Below are 13,367 nucleotides of genomic sequence, written 5' to 3'. Positions count from 1 at the left end.
AATGCTAGTTTAAGTTTTATCCTTTCATTTGTCTGAGCCATTCTCATACCCAGTGACCTTCCTACAGGTTGTTTCCTGTAGCAGCCCCAGCAGACAGCTTTCAAATGCACCTTTGCCTCAAACCAAGATAAGAATCGACTGAACTCAAGCAGTTTCTGCCAGTTGAAGAGGAAATGCAGCTCCTTCCTGCTGATGCATGAGCCTCCCAGCCCTAGGGCTACAGTTCATGTTCCTGAGGTGGATGAAGGGCTACAATGTTCTTCACGGAGGCTCTAGTGCAAGACCATGGGCAGTAAATCAGGCTGCAGGATAAACTGCTGGAAAGGTGGGCTCCTCCCAGCTGGGCCTGAAGAGGAAAGGCTGCCTGGGCTTACCTGCACCCACGGGGCTGTTAGATCACTGAAAATTGCTGTAAAAACATTTCCCACAGCCTTTCATTTCACTTCCCAGTAACTGCCCTGCTCCCGGCATCACTCCTCCTTTGGGATTCTGCCCCTCTGCATCCCGTTGTCCCAGGCACTGAGGTCACAGCAGGGAGAAGCAGGCTCTGGCCACCAGCAGGAACAAGCCCCTGTGGAGTCAGGACAGGCTCCAGCACCTGCATCAAAACACTCCCCAGGTCCACACCTCGTGCCAGCCCCACCTTTCACAGAGGCCAAGGACTCCCCTTCCTGTACAGTCATTTTATTTAAATCAAGTTAACTCTGTTTTTACACTAATGCCTCAGTGCATCCTGTAAAAGGGAAGGAAGGATCTTTAAAAAGTATTTGTACATAAGACAATAAATCATAGAAATGAACACAGTAACATCAACAATCCCTAAAACATGCACAGTTGCACACGGAGCTGGGGGTGGCTGGAGGAGAAGGTCAGAGGGAGGAATCTTCAGCTTTACACGTGATTAACACAAACAGAAACAGATGCCAGAGACCAGGGTGCTGATCAGAACCATTGGCATCTTCTGGATATCAAGAGCTGAGTTCCCCTCAGTGACATTTCAGCCTACTAGAAGACAAATCTGAGTGAGAACAAGTTGATAGGACAACTCTTCATCAGGCACCTGCTGGAGGTGTAACACACACCAGGAACCACAGGTGGAGGAGCAGCAGTTTGGTGTCACTGCAGGGAGCCCACAGCACCAAACACTGGAATTTTGTCACCAAATGAAGCCTCCCCTTCCCACACCTCGACAGCTTCCACCCACCACTAGAAGCCACTTCCTTGGGCCAAAAAGACACAGCCTCCTTTGCAGACCATCTGCTGCTTCTGGGAGATTGCAGTTGTTTCTATTTCTTCTCTTGGAAATGAGCCCCTAAGATCCAAGACAGGAGTTCCTACACCCTCACCCCAGCCACCAACCCCTGTGGCTGCAGGACCACAGCAGGGACAGGAACATGGCATGGTGTCCAGCAGCAGCCCAGCAGCCCCTCTCTCCAAGGGCAGCACATCCTCAGCACACCCTCCCACATTTGGTTACTAGCCTTGGGTTTGGTTTGGAATTCTCTCTACAGAGGAGCACAAGTCACTGCATCCTCTAAAGAGCCTTTCTTCTTCTGGCCATAGAGGAAGTGACCATCAGCTCCAGCCTTCTGTCCCCTCCCTGGCCTCAGTTCTGAGCACGCACCTTCAGAGGAGAAGCACAAGCAGCAGACACCTGACACCTTATCAAGCCAGATCAGTCGATTGGCCCCAATTTCACCTTAGCAAGTGATAACGTTAATATTCATTTTAGTCCACCCTCAAAAGAAGAACAGGAGAAATAACGTGAGGAAGCAGATACGTGACTGCGCCCTTAACTCGAGGCAACCACCTCTTTGCTGACTTGATTCAGCCCCAAATTAAGGGGGGGAGATGAGGAAGAAGTGAGGATGAAGAGGCAGCCATTTCTAAATGCTGAGGCGACCCCACAGCCTCTGCTACCACCTGCAGAACGACCTCCAGGACCAGGAGATGTGGTGCAGCAGCAGCACCCACCCCCGCGCGGCCGGTTGCGCCGTTCCTGCCGTGTGACACGTGCAACCTCCACCTGTGGAAATGCTACCGAAGCACATCAGGCCAGATGTGCAGGGAGAGCCACCTGAACCTCCCAGCGTTGGGAGGAAGTGGAAATTCATACACCCACCTCGTCCCTCCCCCTCAGCCACCCTCTGACACCTTCCTGTGGGCAGGACAGTGGCTGCAGGGCTGGTCTCACCCAAGCGCAAAGCTCCAGGGACACAGCCCAGCGTGGAACCCTCCAGAGCTGGGCAGACCCCCCACCCAGCTGAGGAGGTTGTAGTTGGGACAGAAAAAGGAACAAAATTTAAAAAAAAAAATAATCCCTTCAAGTAATTTCAAACAGCCCATCCTTGAGGTTAAGCTGCCCAGAAGCAGGGACCAGCTGGGCCTGTTTGGGGTGATAAGGCAAACATCTGAAGTCCTGGAGGGATGGAAGGATGAGAAGGTGTCAGTAGTGACAGACTTGAGAGTTACTCTGTAGGTTGCTTCTTCACACTCTGGTGATTCCCATCTCCCAGTGACCAGCACCAGCTGCCTCAGTTACTTCTGCACACAGCTTGGCCAGGCCAGCCCACCACAGGCTGCTGAGAGGATGATATAGATGATGACCTGGAGAAAGAAAGGGCCACTTCAGGGGACGAGCAGACTTCCATCACCCAGTCAAGGCTGGCTCAGCCTGGCCATCAACACACCAGCTTGGAAACCCCCCAAAGAACTTGTCAAACACCCTGCAGGACTTGGTGCCAGCACCTCCACATCTTTGCAGCAACAGAGGGATGAGAACTGTCCCCAGCAAAACACAAAGGAAGGCTCAGTGGGGACAAAGTACTTCACTGCTAACCTGCAGTGCCACCTCAGCATCCTCCCAGCCCCTGCTGCACTTATCACAGGCTGGGGACACAGGGACACAGCAAAAAAAGCTACTTCAGCATTAAGGAACAAGACACAACATCTAAGTTGGTAGGAGTAAGACCTATAAAGCCTTCACAGATGGAGCAGCCATAAACTCCGTGCCTTTGCTTCCAAGGGAGCTGGCAAGGCAGCTATGACAGGCCCCTAGAAGCCAGACAGAATTCCCTGGAAAGCTCTTCCTGTTGCTGTGCCAGGAAGAGCCAGCTGGCACGATGCTCCTCTCCTCCTCACCTCTCACAAGACCATCAAACCCCTTCCTCTCCAGCCAAGACCCTCCCAGGCACGAGGGGCTCTGCAGCCAGTTGGGTGCTACCAGCCTGCCCAGGAGCTGAGCCCCCTACTCACAATGGAGACGATGATGATGACGATGGTGAGCTTGAGGTTCTTCATGCACATGGCTCTGGCTAGGTTCCTGCTGGTGGTTTTGAAAGTGACTGACTGCAAAAGAGAGTAAAACAACTCATTAACTCCTGAGCCTGCTGCAAAGGAAGCTGCATCCCAAGAAGCTCCATGAAGAGGCCTTTCCCAGCTTCAGCCTCCCCAGTAGCCCAAACCCCTGCAGTTCTCTCCTCCAGAGCTGTGTAACTCCTGCACTTACACTAACACACAACAAGAACAGGCATCAAAACTCTCCCACACAACTTCAGGGACAAGATAAAGAGTAGGAATAGGTCCAGAACCAGCTGGGGGATGTGATTTCTCACCTTCTGAGGAGGTTCAAAATATTTTTTGAACTACGGATCTAATCACCAGATTTATTACTGTAAATAGACCTGCCAAAATGAGACCACTCATATTGCTGCTCCTGACAGCAGTTCCACGGGGCCCAGACAAGTCCTTTAATCCTAGAAACTTTCCTCCAGTCTTGGGCTTGCTGCAGTTTCTGGGAAACTTGTGGTTGCCCACCTCAAGTATCCTCTCTGCATCCCTCAATTCCACCCACTCAAACCAGGTGTTGGTCACCAGGAGCCCCGAGGGCTGCAGCACCCACCACAACCCACCTCAGCAGCACACTCTGCTGGTTGTTTTCAGGTTTTCCCCACAAACCCCCCTACAGCTTTTCCAGACAAGCCACCCCAGGCAGAACTGCATCCCTGTGAAGGGTGTGTTGGCCTGAAGCTGATCCCCTGCTACCTCCCTACACCAGGAATACTTTTTTGCCAGCTTAGAGGTGTTTGGATCACCACAAGCCCCCCAGAGGAGACCCTGGTACTCTCCTGGGTTGAGGATCCAAGGGTCAGGAACTGGGCACCAAGACAGGACTCTGCAGAGGAAGATGCTGGTCCAGGGATTCCCAGAGGAAAGACTAGAAACCTTCCAGAGTGAACGACACTGCTAGATTATCACATTCCATTTTGGTTCTTCCCCAGACTTACTGAATCCACAAGATTCTCTGTTTTATCAATCAGCAGCTCCAGCTTCTCTCCTCTTTGTGCCACAAGGTCTGGAGAAAAGAGACAAAAATCCACACCTGTAGGATCCCAGTGCAAAAAGCTGCTTCCAGCACCCAAGCCCAACTGCAAGCCAGGAGCTCTTGGCAGTGGCTCCTTAGACACCAGGTAGCTCTCAGACTGGCAGAGCCTGCCAGGCAACAGTCTCACATCACACGGGCTGCATTTTGGGACCAACCTGACTCAATTTTGGTCAGTTCCAGATCCAAGCCTCTATTTTAAGTGGTCAGACTTGTCAAAACCCAGAGTCTTGACAGAAGAAAAAGCTACAGAAGGGCATCTTCCTCCCAGCAGCTGCAGGACAGCCACAGCAACAGCCAGAGCAGACCCAAAAGACTCTTCCCCCTCTCAAGCTGCCCAGGTTCATGTCCAGCAGAGCTCCTCACCCCTCAGCCAAGTTCAACACACAGACCAACCTGCAAACTCAGCAGCCCCCCAGCCCCTTCTTGACCAGCTCCCTCTGCCCAGAGCCCACCCCACCACTCTGGACAACATTCCCTGTGGGACAGCCACCCTGGCCTGAGGAGCCCTGCCTGGCACCTGGGGGAGGTGTCAGACACCCACCTATGTTTCGGACCATGATTCCTTTAAGTTCATCAATCTGAGCTTGTGTCTCTGCCACCTGGTCAGGGCCCCTGCTCTCCGAGTGGTGTTTCTGTAAGGAGTGAAGAGTCAGTGAAAACAGGGACCCACAACAGGCACTGCAGCTCCTCAGGACACAACAGGACACTCCTGGTCACTAGAGAGCAGCACAGACATAGATGTGAGTTTTCAAGTTATCCAAGACATCTCTAAGAGAGAGTCAGGAGCAGAGCAACACGTGTGTCTTGCTCCCAGTGCCAGTGATGCTGGCTCCCACTGGATGGTCACCTGGAACTGGGCCTGACATTTCAAACATCTCCATGATCTGCTCTCCAGTGCAGCTCCCTGGTACAGACAGTTTGTGTCTCCCTGGCAACCACAACCCATTTTAACACCAAAGCAGTGAAGCAACCAGCTGCAGGGTGAGCATGGAGAGGACAGCCAGCTCCCCTGGCCCCACAGCCAGCTCCCCTGGCCCCACAGCACTTCTGTTCCAAGGGAGAATATACAAGAGTTTCCAGGAAGAAGTTTGGCTTGTCAGGAAAACCCTGCATAGCAACAGATCTCACCAGCTGAGCAGCCAAGACACTGGAGAACTCGCTGTTCATTGCATAGGGAAGGGCTGTCTGTGCTCTGGAGCCATACGTGGTCTGAAACCTCTTCTTGATTTCATTCAGGAAGCTGAAGGCTCTGGACCGTTCAAAGTCCTGGAAGGAGAGAGCAGAGCCATGTCCAGAGTGTGTCCAGGCAGGGGTAACAAAGTGTAGGGGGCAAGTGGGCAGCTGTAGAGGAACTGTCACTCTCAGGTGTGAAGAGGCTGTGTGTAAGGGTGGGAGCTGCCTGGTTATCATCCCAGGGCAGCAGCCAAATCCCAGGCTCAGCTCCTGGACACGGGCAGCAGCCCTCACAGGGGCATCTAGCCAGTTCTCAGCCTGCCTGGTACCTTCTCCCAGTGAGGGAGAAGTTTTTGCTGCAACACTCCCAGAACTGAGGAATATTGTGCACATTTCTCTGGCAATGAGGCTTCCCTCTGCATCCAGATCCTGCTGCTTTGGGGCTGGAGAGGGGAACCAGGCAAAACCAACAACTTCACCTCAAAACCAGTCACATGCATTGGAGCTCCAGGTTTAGACTTCAAAGCTGAAACTGATGTGGAAGGCTTTGTGCAGCCTGGTCTAGTGTGAGGTGTCCCTTCTCATACCAGGGAGGTTGGAACCTGATGAGCTTTAAGGTCCCTTCCAACCTTCACCATTCTATGATTCTATGGATGAGAACACAAGCAGGAGCTCCAATGGATAAAAAAAAAAAGGCACCTCAGATTAACAGCCCCCATGGATTTAGTTTGACACACAGGTACAAAAAGAGCCAAAACCTCCAGAGAGCCTGTGCAAGAGCTGCAACCAAAATACTTACATCATCTGTGATGCAGAGGTATATAATCCTGTCTTGGCAGATGTAATGGAACAGATAACTGCAGAGAAGTACAAAATGGAAAAAGAATCATTTGGAGCTGCCACAGGACTGATCTTCTAGAAGACACCCCTGTCTGTGAGGCCTTCAAGGGCTGGAGAAGTGGAAGAGCAAATCCCAGCTACTCCAACAGAAAACCCCAGTGCTAGCAGGTCCCAGCCATGGCTGTGGAGGGGTCTCCACTCCTCTCAGCTACCTGCCATCAGAGCCCCCCATGTTAAAGGCTCCCTGCCCTCTTGTACTCCACAGCAACTTTGTGGGACATGTAGTCACCAAACAACTTCAGTTGCACCTTCTTCCTGCTACTTACTCGTAAAAGCAGATCCCTGCAGGGCACCCAGGGCTCAGACCTGTGCCCAGCACACATGCAGTGCCCTGTTTCACACACGAGGAGCTGCAGTTAATTGGAGCGACCAGAAAGACAAGACCAGAGTGACCCTTGCAGGGGCAGTGGCTGCTGCTTCAGCCTGGGCTGTGGGACCACAGGGCTGCCCTGCCTCTGCTTTGTGAGAGACAAAAGCAACCACAGCAGAAAATGCATTAGGCAGAACAATCATCAGGCTGAACAGGCTTGAATCATGTGGCTCAGTTAACTATTCATGCAAAGGTGCCTCTGGTGGTGCTGAGCCAGCACAGACATTAGCTAAATGCCAAAGCCTGAAAAACTGTGCAAGCCAGTTCAAGACAGCACTTACCTACCAAAATCAAACCAAGCTGTTATTTTAGGCCCACCAGGAAAAAAACCCTCACTTTGTGCACAACTAAAGCCAGACCAGCACTGATCAGAGCATTTCACTTCAACTCACTGGCTTCAGGTGTAGCTCTTTTCTTACACTGCCCCTCATCACCATTTGATGGTCCTAATTCAAACCTCTTTGTAACCTTTCACTTTGACTCCTGTGTATTCCCAGAAGTTTTTCCCCAGTAGGTGTGTGGACCCTCTTGCAAACTCCAGAATAAAACCAGGTAAGGTTGCCTTGTAGAGCTCTAAGGCTCAGCTGCCTTCAGACTCAGGCTTTTTATTATACACATAAGAAAACAGTGAAATATGCTTTAGAGGTGGGCTAGAAGTACAGTTTGCTGCCCTGACTACCAGAGAGCCCAACGGTCTGACATCCACAGCTGAGCACCCACCAGCTCCCTGGTTATGCTGCAAAGTTTTGGGGGGGGAAAAAAGCAGCTCTTGAGCTGACTGCACCTTCCATCAGCACACTGACATCCCAGTGCCAGTCTGGCTCCACTCCACTTACTCCTGCCCAGGGGCACGTTCCCTAGCCTCCCCTCCCAGGCCCAGCAGAGCAGCTACTCACTTCCCATGGGAGTAGGTCAGTTTGTTGTTTTCCGATGGGATTTTGGCCAGGATCTGCTCTGTCACCTCCAGGAAGTTTCCTCCACACCAGGCATGTTTGGCAAGGATGGTGGTGCCCCTGGCCACCACAGCAAACAGGATAGCCATGGCTTCACTCCACCTGCAGGAAAACAGGGCAAGGATTAGTTAAGAGTTCCCTGCACAGAAAGCAGCAGAACCTTCACCCTCTTGGCTCAGGCCTCCAGGTGAGGGAGGGTGCAGAAGTGTGCTCAATACTTCCACAGGACGCCATTATCAGAAAGTTTCTCTCATTTCCCTTTTCAGGTTCTGTTCAGAACACCAAGACTACAACCACCTCCAGAAGGTTCTTCCTGTTGCAGCTTCATGGTCCTACAGCAGCCATTCCACCACGAGCTCTGCCCACCTTGGCTCCACCTAGATTTTGAGCTACTAGTACATTGTTTTGCTCTTCAACTGACCCTGAGGTTCCTTCTTGCTTGTTATGACAAAGCTGCCTGCCCCCAGCAGCCTCCAGCTCAGAAAGGAAGTGGCTGCCTTGCCAGGATGGTAAGAGCAGCTCATTAAACAGACCAAGCCCCCCTCCCTGACACATGACTGCTCAGGGGTGAGGCCTTGGCCTCGGTTGCTGTCAGACTGAAGGAGAAGACTTGCCCAGAGCCATGCCATACATGTCCCCTTTTCATGGCCCAGAGGCACCCTGAGTCTGTGCTGGCCCCAGAGTGCTGTAAAAGCACATCAGCTGCACCTCTCCAAGCCAGCCAGACCCTCTGCAAAGTGATGGCCCCAGCCCCACACCCCATCTTGCACAGATACCACACTGGATGGGTCACAGTGTGCCAGGGTCTCAGGTGTGTGAAGTGTCTGGAGCTGGAAAAACAGCCCTGCTGCCACAGGGAGGGACAGGCTTCAGCAGCTCAGCTCCCAGCACGTTCATCACTGGCAGAGCCAAGATTTAACATGTGAAACCAGGTCTCAGCTCACAGCTGTGCCAGCTGCTCAGCTCATCCAGTGGATCCATAGGCCTCCTGTCTGCTTAGGAAAGGCTGAGGAAGACTTTTGACCCTGCAAAAACCAAGAATCTTGTTTTTCACTTTGCATTTGCCTGGCCTGTTTTCTGTCTAGGAACATCTGGGTTCAGCTGACAAGATCACACACCTCTTTCAGTGCAACCAAGGAGGTTGGAGGCCTCTCTAGAAATAGCTACATAGCAGAGCAGCAGGTTCTGCTTCAGGATCTGAAGGCCAGAGGCACAAAGACTGAACATGGGCTGTGTCCAGCCAGGCCTTCCACTCCCCTGGCCCTGGCTGAAGTGACCCACCCTGCAGGGAAGAAGGCAGGTGAAGAGTGCCCAGACCAGCAGACCCCCTTCCACTGCTGGTGAAGGAGCTGGCTTTGCAGACAGCTCACTTCAAAATGTGGGTCCCAAGAGGTGAGAGACAGCTGGGTGTGCTTCTGTTCCCCCCACAGGCACTCTGGCTTGCAGGATCACCAGTGCCCTCCCAACATCACCACTGCCCTCCAAACATCAAACCTGGCAACACCACAGAACAAAATCCAAATTATTTTCTGTCTAAGAGGATATGACCTTTAAACATAGGGACAGGTGGTGCTCATCATGCTCAGTTAAGCAATGTCAATATCCACCTGAAGATGACTGTGGGAGTTACAGAACATGGAAAAGCAAGAGTAACCCTTTTCCCCCTTGCACACTTTCTAAGGAAACCCAAGAGAAAGAATGTAAAGCAGAGCAGAAAGTTCTGGGTACTTGGGATCTGTTAATTCAGAAATGAAGAGTTCAAGCAGAGGTCCCAGCAGAAGGCAGCAGTTCCTCACACAATGCATCCTCTGAAGCTCATTCCCACATGCTTTCGTGGAGGAAAAGAGTTCACACGAGTTCAGAAAGTAATTAACAAGTTTATGGAGGAAAAGGGTCACCATTACACAAATATCCCCCCAGTAGCCATGGACTGGAGCCTAAGATTTATCACGAGTTCCTTCTGTTCTTCCACTCTTCCCTGGACCTCCCAGCAGGCCCCTCTTGGCTCTGGCTCCAAGCAGCCATTTGTAACACCCAGAATCACTCACTCCACAGGGTTCAGGGTGTTTCTGCCAGGGAGAAATGGGATTGCTACAAGGAGCAGGTGACACCTTGGAGCAGCAGAGCACGCAGCCTGCCAGGCCTGGCCCAGGGGAGGGTGTGATCAGGAGGTGAGGAGCTCAGGGCTGCCCACGCTGCCCTTCTCCCACAGGAGCAATTAACAGTTACACAAAGGCCTGTAAAGTCCCAGCGCTCCCAGTTTGGAGCTAATGCCTTAAAGGAGTTTAAAAACACCCTTCCAAGGCATCTTGTCATCTCTTGCAACACTTGAACTACCAAGAGCATCAGATGAGAGACAAGTCATCTGCAAAGCCTCTCCGAAGCCCGACCACAGCCTCCCCTCCCAGCACTGCTGAGCCAGCCAGATCACATCTCATCAACAGGGTTCCAGAGCTCCCGGCTCCAGAAACCCCAGACTTCCTTCCAGAAAGCTGTGCTAGATCTGCTCACAGACCCATCAGCCTGCAGAGACACAAGCCCTGGACGGGGACGCGGCGCTCGGGGCTCAGAGCAGCGGGGTGGCCACCCAGGCTCCTGGGCATGTTTCTTCTTTTTCTCATCCAGCTTTAATTGCTGCACCAGCCACACGTGATGGCACCAGAGCAGGAACAGCAGCCACAGACTGCAGGGACACTTTGCTGCCTCTGACCTTAACGTGCTACTCTCAGCTCTGCAAAGCACAGTGCTACAGAGAGGGAGCCTGAGGGTCGGGAGGCGGTTCTCGAGTGCCCCAAGACTCGCCCACCTCTAGTTAAACACGGGTAAGTTACTAATCACAAGTCTCCCCTCCACAGACCTGAAGAGACCAACAGCTTCAGCCTGATGCTCACAGCAGCATTTAAAGCAGGAGCTCCTGGACCTGGCCCTGAGCAGAAGGTGGGGGATTGCTCAGAGCTGGAACACAAAGGAGTGAGCCAGTCCTTGGAACCTTCCTGCAGGAGCCTCTGCCTCCAGCTGCAGCAGAAGGGAAGCCAAGCAAAAACACAGGCCCAGCAGGTCTGTAGACAAAGATGAAACCAAAGTCAGCCTCAGAAGTGCAGTTAAATGCTTATCACAGCAGAGCCCTGGGCAGCCACCCAGCTGATTCTGAGCTTGTTGGAAGAAATTATTAACTGCTCCTGGTTAAAGGGACAGCATCACTCCTGCCTGACGGCCAGAGAGAGCACAGGGCAAAGAAGGAACATCTGTGTAGCCAGAAGATGCAAACTACACAAACTGCACTTGCTTCTGTTTTCTACTCACTCAGCACCCCACCTCTTCAAGGTGCTTCCACGACACCAGAACTGCAACGATGGGAACTAAACCAAGAGGAATTTACCATGAACTCCTGTCCCTTCAGACCCACCAAGGCACCCTGGTCTGTGACATACTGGCCAGGCCAGTGACTGCAGCAGCACCCTGCTGGTGTGTGGCACAGCACAGGGCACAGCCAGGAATAAACAACCACCACTGAGCCCCAATCAGGTGGCTGTCCAGTATCAAGGGACCAATCTCTTCCCCTTGCAGTCACTCAATGAGCAGGACCAATAGAAGGAGCAGCTGTGAAAGAAAAACCACCCACAAACCCTCCCCTCAGCATGAAAAAGACCAGCAGCTGAGAGGCAGGGAGGGACTGACCTCAGGACTACAAAGCCCACACGAGCAAAGAGACTCTTTAATTAGTAGATTGGGCTAAATGAAGTAAAACAGATCAACATGGAGTGGATTTCTCTTTATAAGCAGCATCTCATGCAGCCCTGTAAAACTCATGTATTTTTGTAAGTCATACAAGGTCTACTGAACTGCTAGAGAACATGTCTCCTCAGAAGTTACAAGACAGTCAGGAATTAAATCCATTAAAATTCCCATAACAGAAAACACAACTGTTTTCTATCTGAACCTACAACACTGAATGGCTGGAAATAGCCAAGACCAAACCTTGGTAAAAGAAAAACTCTAAAGCTAGCTAGGCCTGGAAAGGCTCCAGATGAGGGAGGGAAAAGGGGAAAAGGCCATGTTCCTCAGCCACCCAGAAAACACCATGGATCCAGACAGCTCTTCAGGCACTGCCAGAAGCACTTGGCAACAAACAGAGAGGAGGGAAAAGGCAAGTCCAGCATTGCTCTGGTATTGCAAGGATGACTTACTCACTGCAAGTCATGCTGCTGCCCGCAAGGTCTCTTCTGGTGGTGGCCAGAAGGGCACAGAAAAACCTGCAGCACCTCAAAGCGTGTCAGAACCCAGACTGGGACTTCACCGTGGGGTCTGAAGCTTCAGGAGGGATGAGGTATTGTTCTCAAGTGAGACACAAGCAACCTGTGTGTTACTCTGACTTCACTGAGGCCCTGGAACAAACTGTCACTGGCAGCTGAGGCAGCCGGGGCATGAGGGGAGCCCAGGCAGTGGTGCCCTTTGGAGCCTGGGGGCACTCAGCCCTTCCTCTTGACCAGGAGACTCCCATCCCCAGGGGATGGAGGAGGGGACTGCATTTCCAGAGATGCTCTGTGCAGAAGGCAAGGGGCTTGGCCTCACTACTGCCTCTAAACACAACCAAGTGCAAGTGTTGCAACCCTGCAAGCTGCCAACTGCCAGCAGGAGAAAACCCTCCAGCACAGTGACTGCAGCCCTGACTTCCCTTTAACCCTTCCCTGGCACCCACCAGCCATCCTTCCTTTCAGGGATATTCCAGCCTTAAGCCCTGTAGTTTATCTGTTCACTTTAAGCCTGAGAAACAGAACATTCAGGGCCAGCCGAAGTCTGGCTTCCTCTCTGCCTGCACAGCTACCTCAGCTACCTCTGCCTCTCCGTGATGGAAGCAGATCCCTAGGGAAGAGTAATCCCGGGCCAGTCCCAGGCCCAGCACTTGCCTGGCAGGCAGGGTGACACCTTTTAGAAGAGAAACGAAGCAGCACAAAGAGCCCAGCTGAGGGGTCAGCAGCTCTCTGGAGAGGCCACCCGCAGCCTGCAGGCTGGCAGCACCCGCACCCGGCACACCCGCCGGGGGGTGGCCGGCCCTCGCGCTGTGATGATCTACCACGGTAACTGCATTCCTCACCGTCCCGTCAGTGAGAGCCACACAAGCCCTCGCTGCCCGCTAAACCCGCAGCACGAGGCTCCGCCGTTCCCCCAGCACCGCAGCTACGGCCTTTCCCTTCCCCGTCCTCCCGCACCTCCCCGAGTCCCGCCTCCCCCATCCCGGCACCGAGCGCGGCCTCGGAGCACCCCGGACCGCCCAGCCAGCCTGCCGTGCCCGCAGACATCCAGCCGCCCTCAGCCTTGCGGGCCCGGCCCCGCCAGCCCCGGCCCCGCCAGCCCCGGGCCCGCTGCGGCCCAGCTGCTCCCGGCTGAACCGGAGCCCAAACCGCTGCCTCCAGGGGAACCGGCAGCTCTCCCGCGGGCCCCAGCCCCCCCCGGCAGAGCCCTCCCCATCAGAGCCCCCCGGCCCGGCCCCGCTCACCGGCCGCCGCGGCAGGAGGGAGCGCTGACAGGCCCCGCCGCTCCCCCCTGCCCCGCTCCCGGCAGCCGCGACGCACTTCCGGCGGGGGCG

The 13,367-nt window shown here is 53.4% G+C and overlaps 1 protein-coding gene across 1 annotated transcript; it reads right to left on the bottom strand.

The window, feature by feature from the left end:
- Window positions 1-668: 668 nt before the first annotated feature.
- Window positions 669-13,356, bottom strand: VAMP7 (vesicle associated membrane protein 7). The gene is made up of 8 exons (XM_051630281.1): window positions 13,278-13,356; window positions 7,724-7,882; window positions 6,357-6,414; window positions 5,513-5,650; window positions 4,926-5,016; window positions 4,287-4,354; window positions 3,256-3,348; window positions 669-2,607 (listed from the first exon to the last, which is right to left on the bottom strand). The coding sequence occupies exons 2-8, from the start codon at window positions 7,867-7,869 to the stop codon at window positions 2,539-2,541; spliced, it is 663 nt and encodes a 220-aa protein (XP_051486241.1). The 5' UTR covers window positions 7,870-7,882; window positions 13,278-13,356; the 3' UTR covers window positions 669-2,538.
- Window positions 13,357-13,367: the final 11 nt, after the last annotated feature.

This window comes from Apus apus, chromosome 12, assembly GCF_020740795.1.
Source record: "Apus apus isolate bApuApu2 chromosome 12, bApuApu2.pri.cur, whole genome shotgun sequence".
In the NCBI taxonomy this organism is placed as follows: Eukaryota; Metazoa; Chordata; class Aves; order Apodiformes; family Apodidae; genus Apus; species Apus apus.
The sequence above is the reverse complement of the archived record's forward strand: the minus strand, read 5'-3'. Positions and strand labels throughout refer to the sequence as shown.

Bases quoted from the DNA above. Each gene is read 5' to 3' on its own strand.
- VAMP7 (XM_051630281.1), bottom strand. From the start codon at position 7,869: ATGGCTATCCTGTTTGCTGTGGTGGCCAGGGGCACCACCATCCTTGCC. The intron at 5,017-5,512 runs GTGAGATCTGTT...CACTCCTTACAG, and splicing joins GTGTCTTGGCTGCTCAGCTG to AAACACCACTCGGAGAGCAG. The intron at 4,355-4,925 runs GTGGGTGTCTGA...TCTTTTCTCCAG, and splicing joins AATCATGGTCCGAAACATAG to ACCTTGTGGCACAAAGAGGA.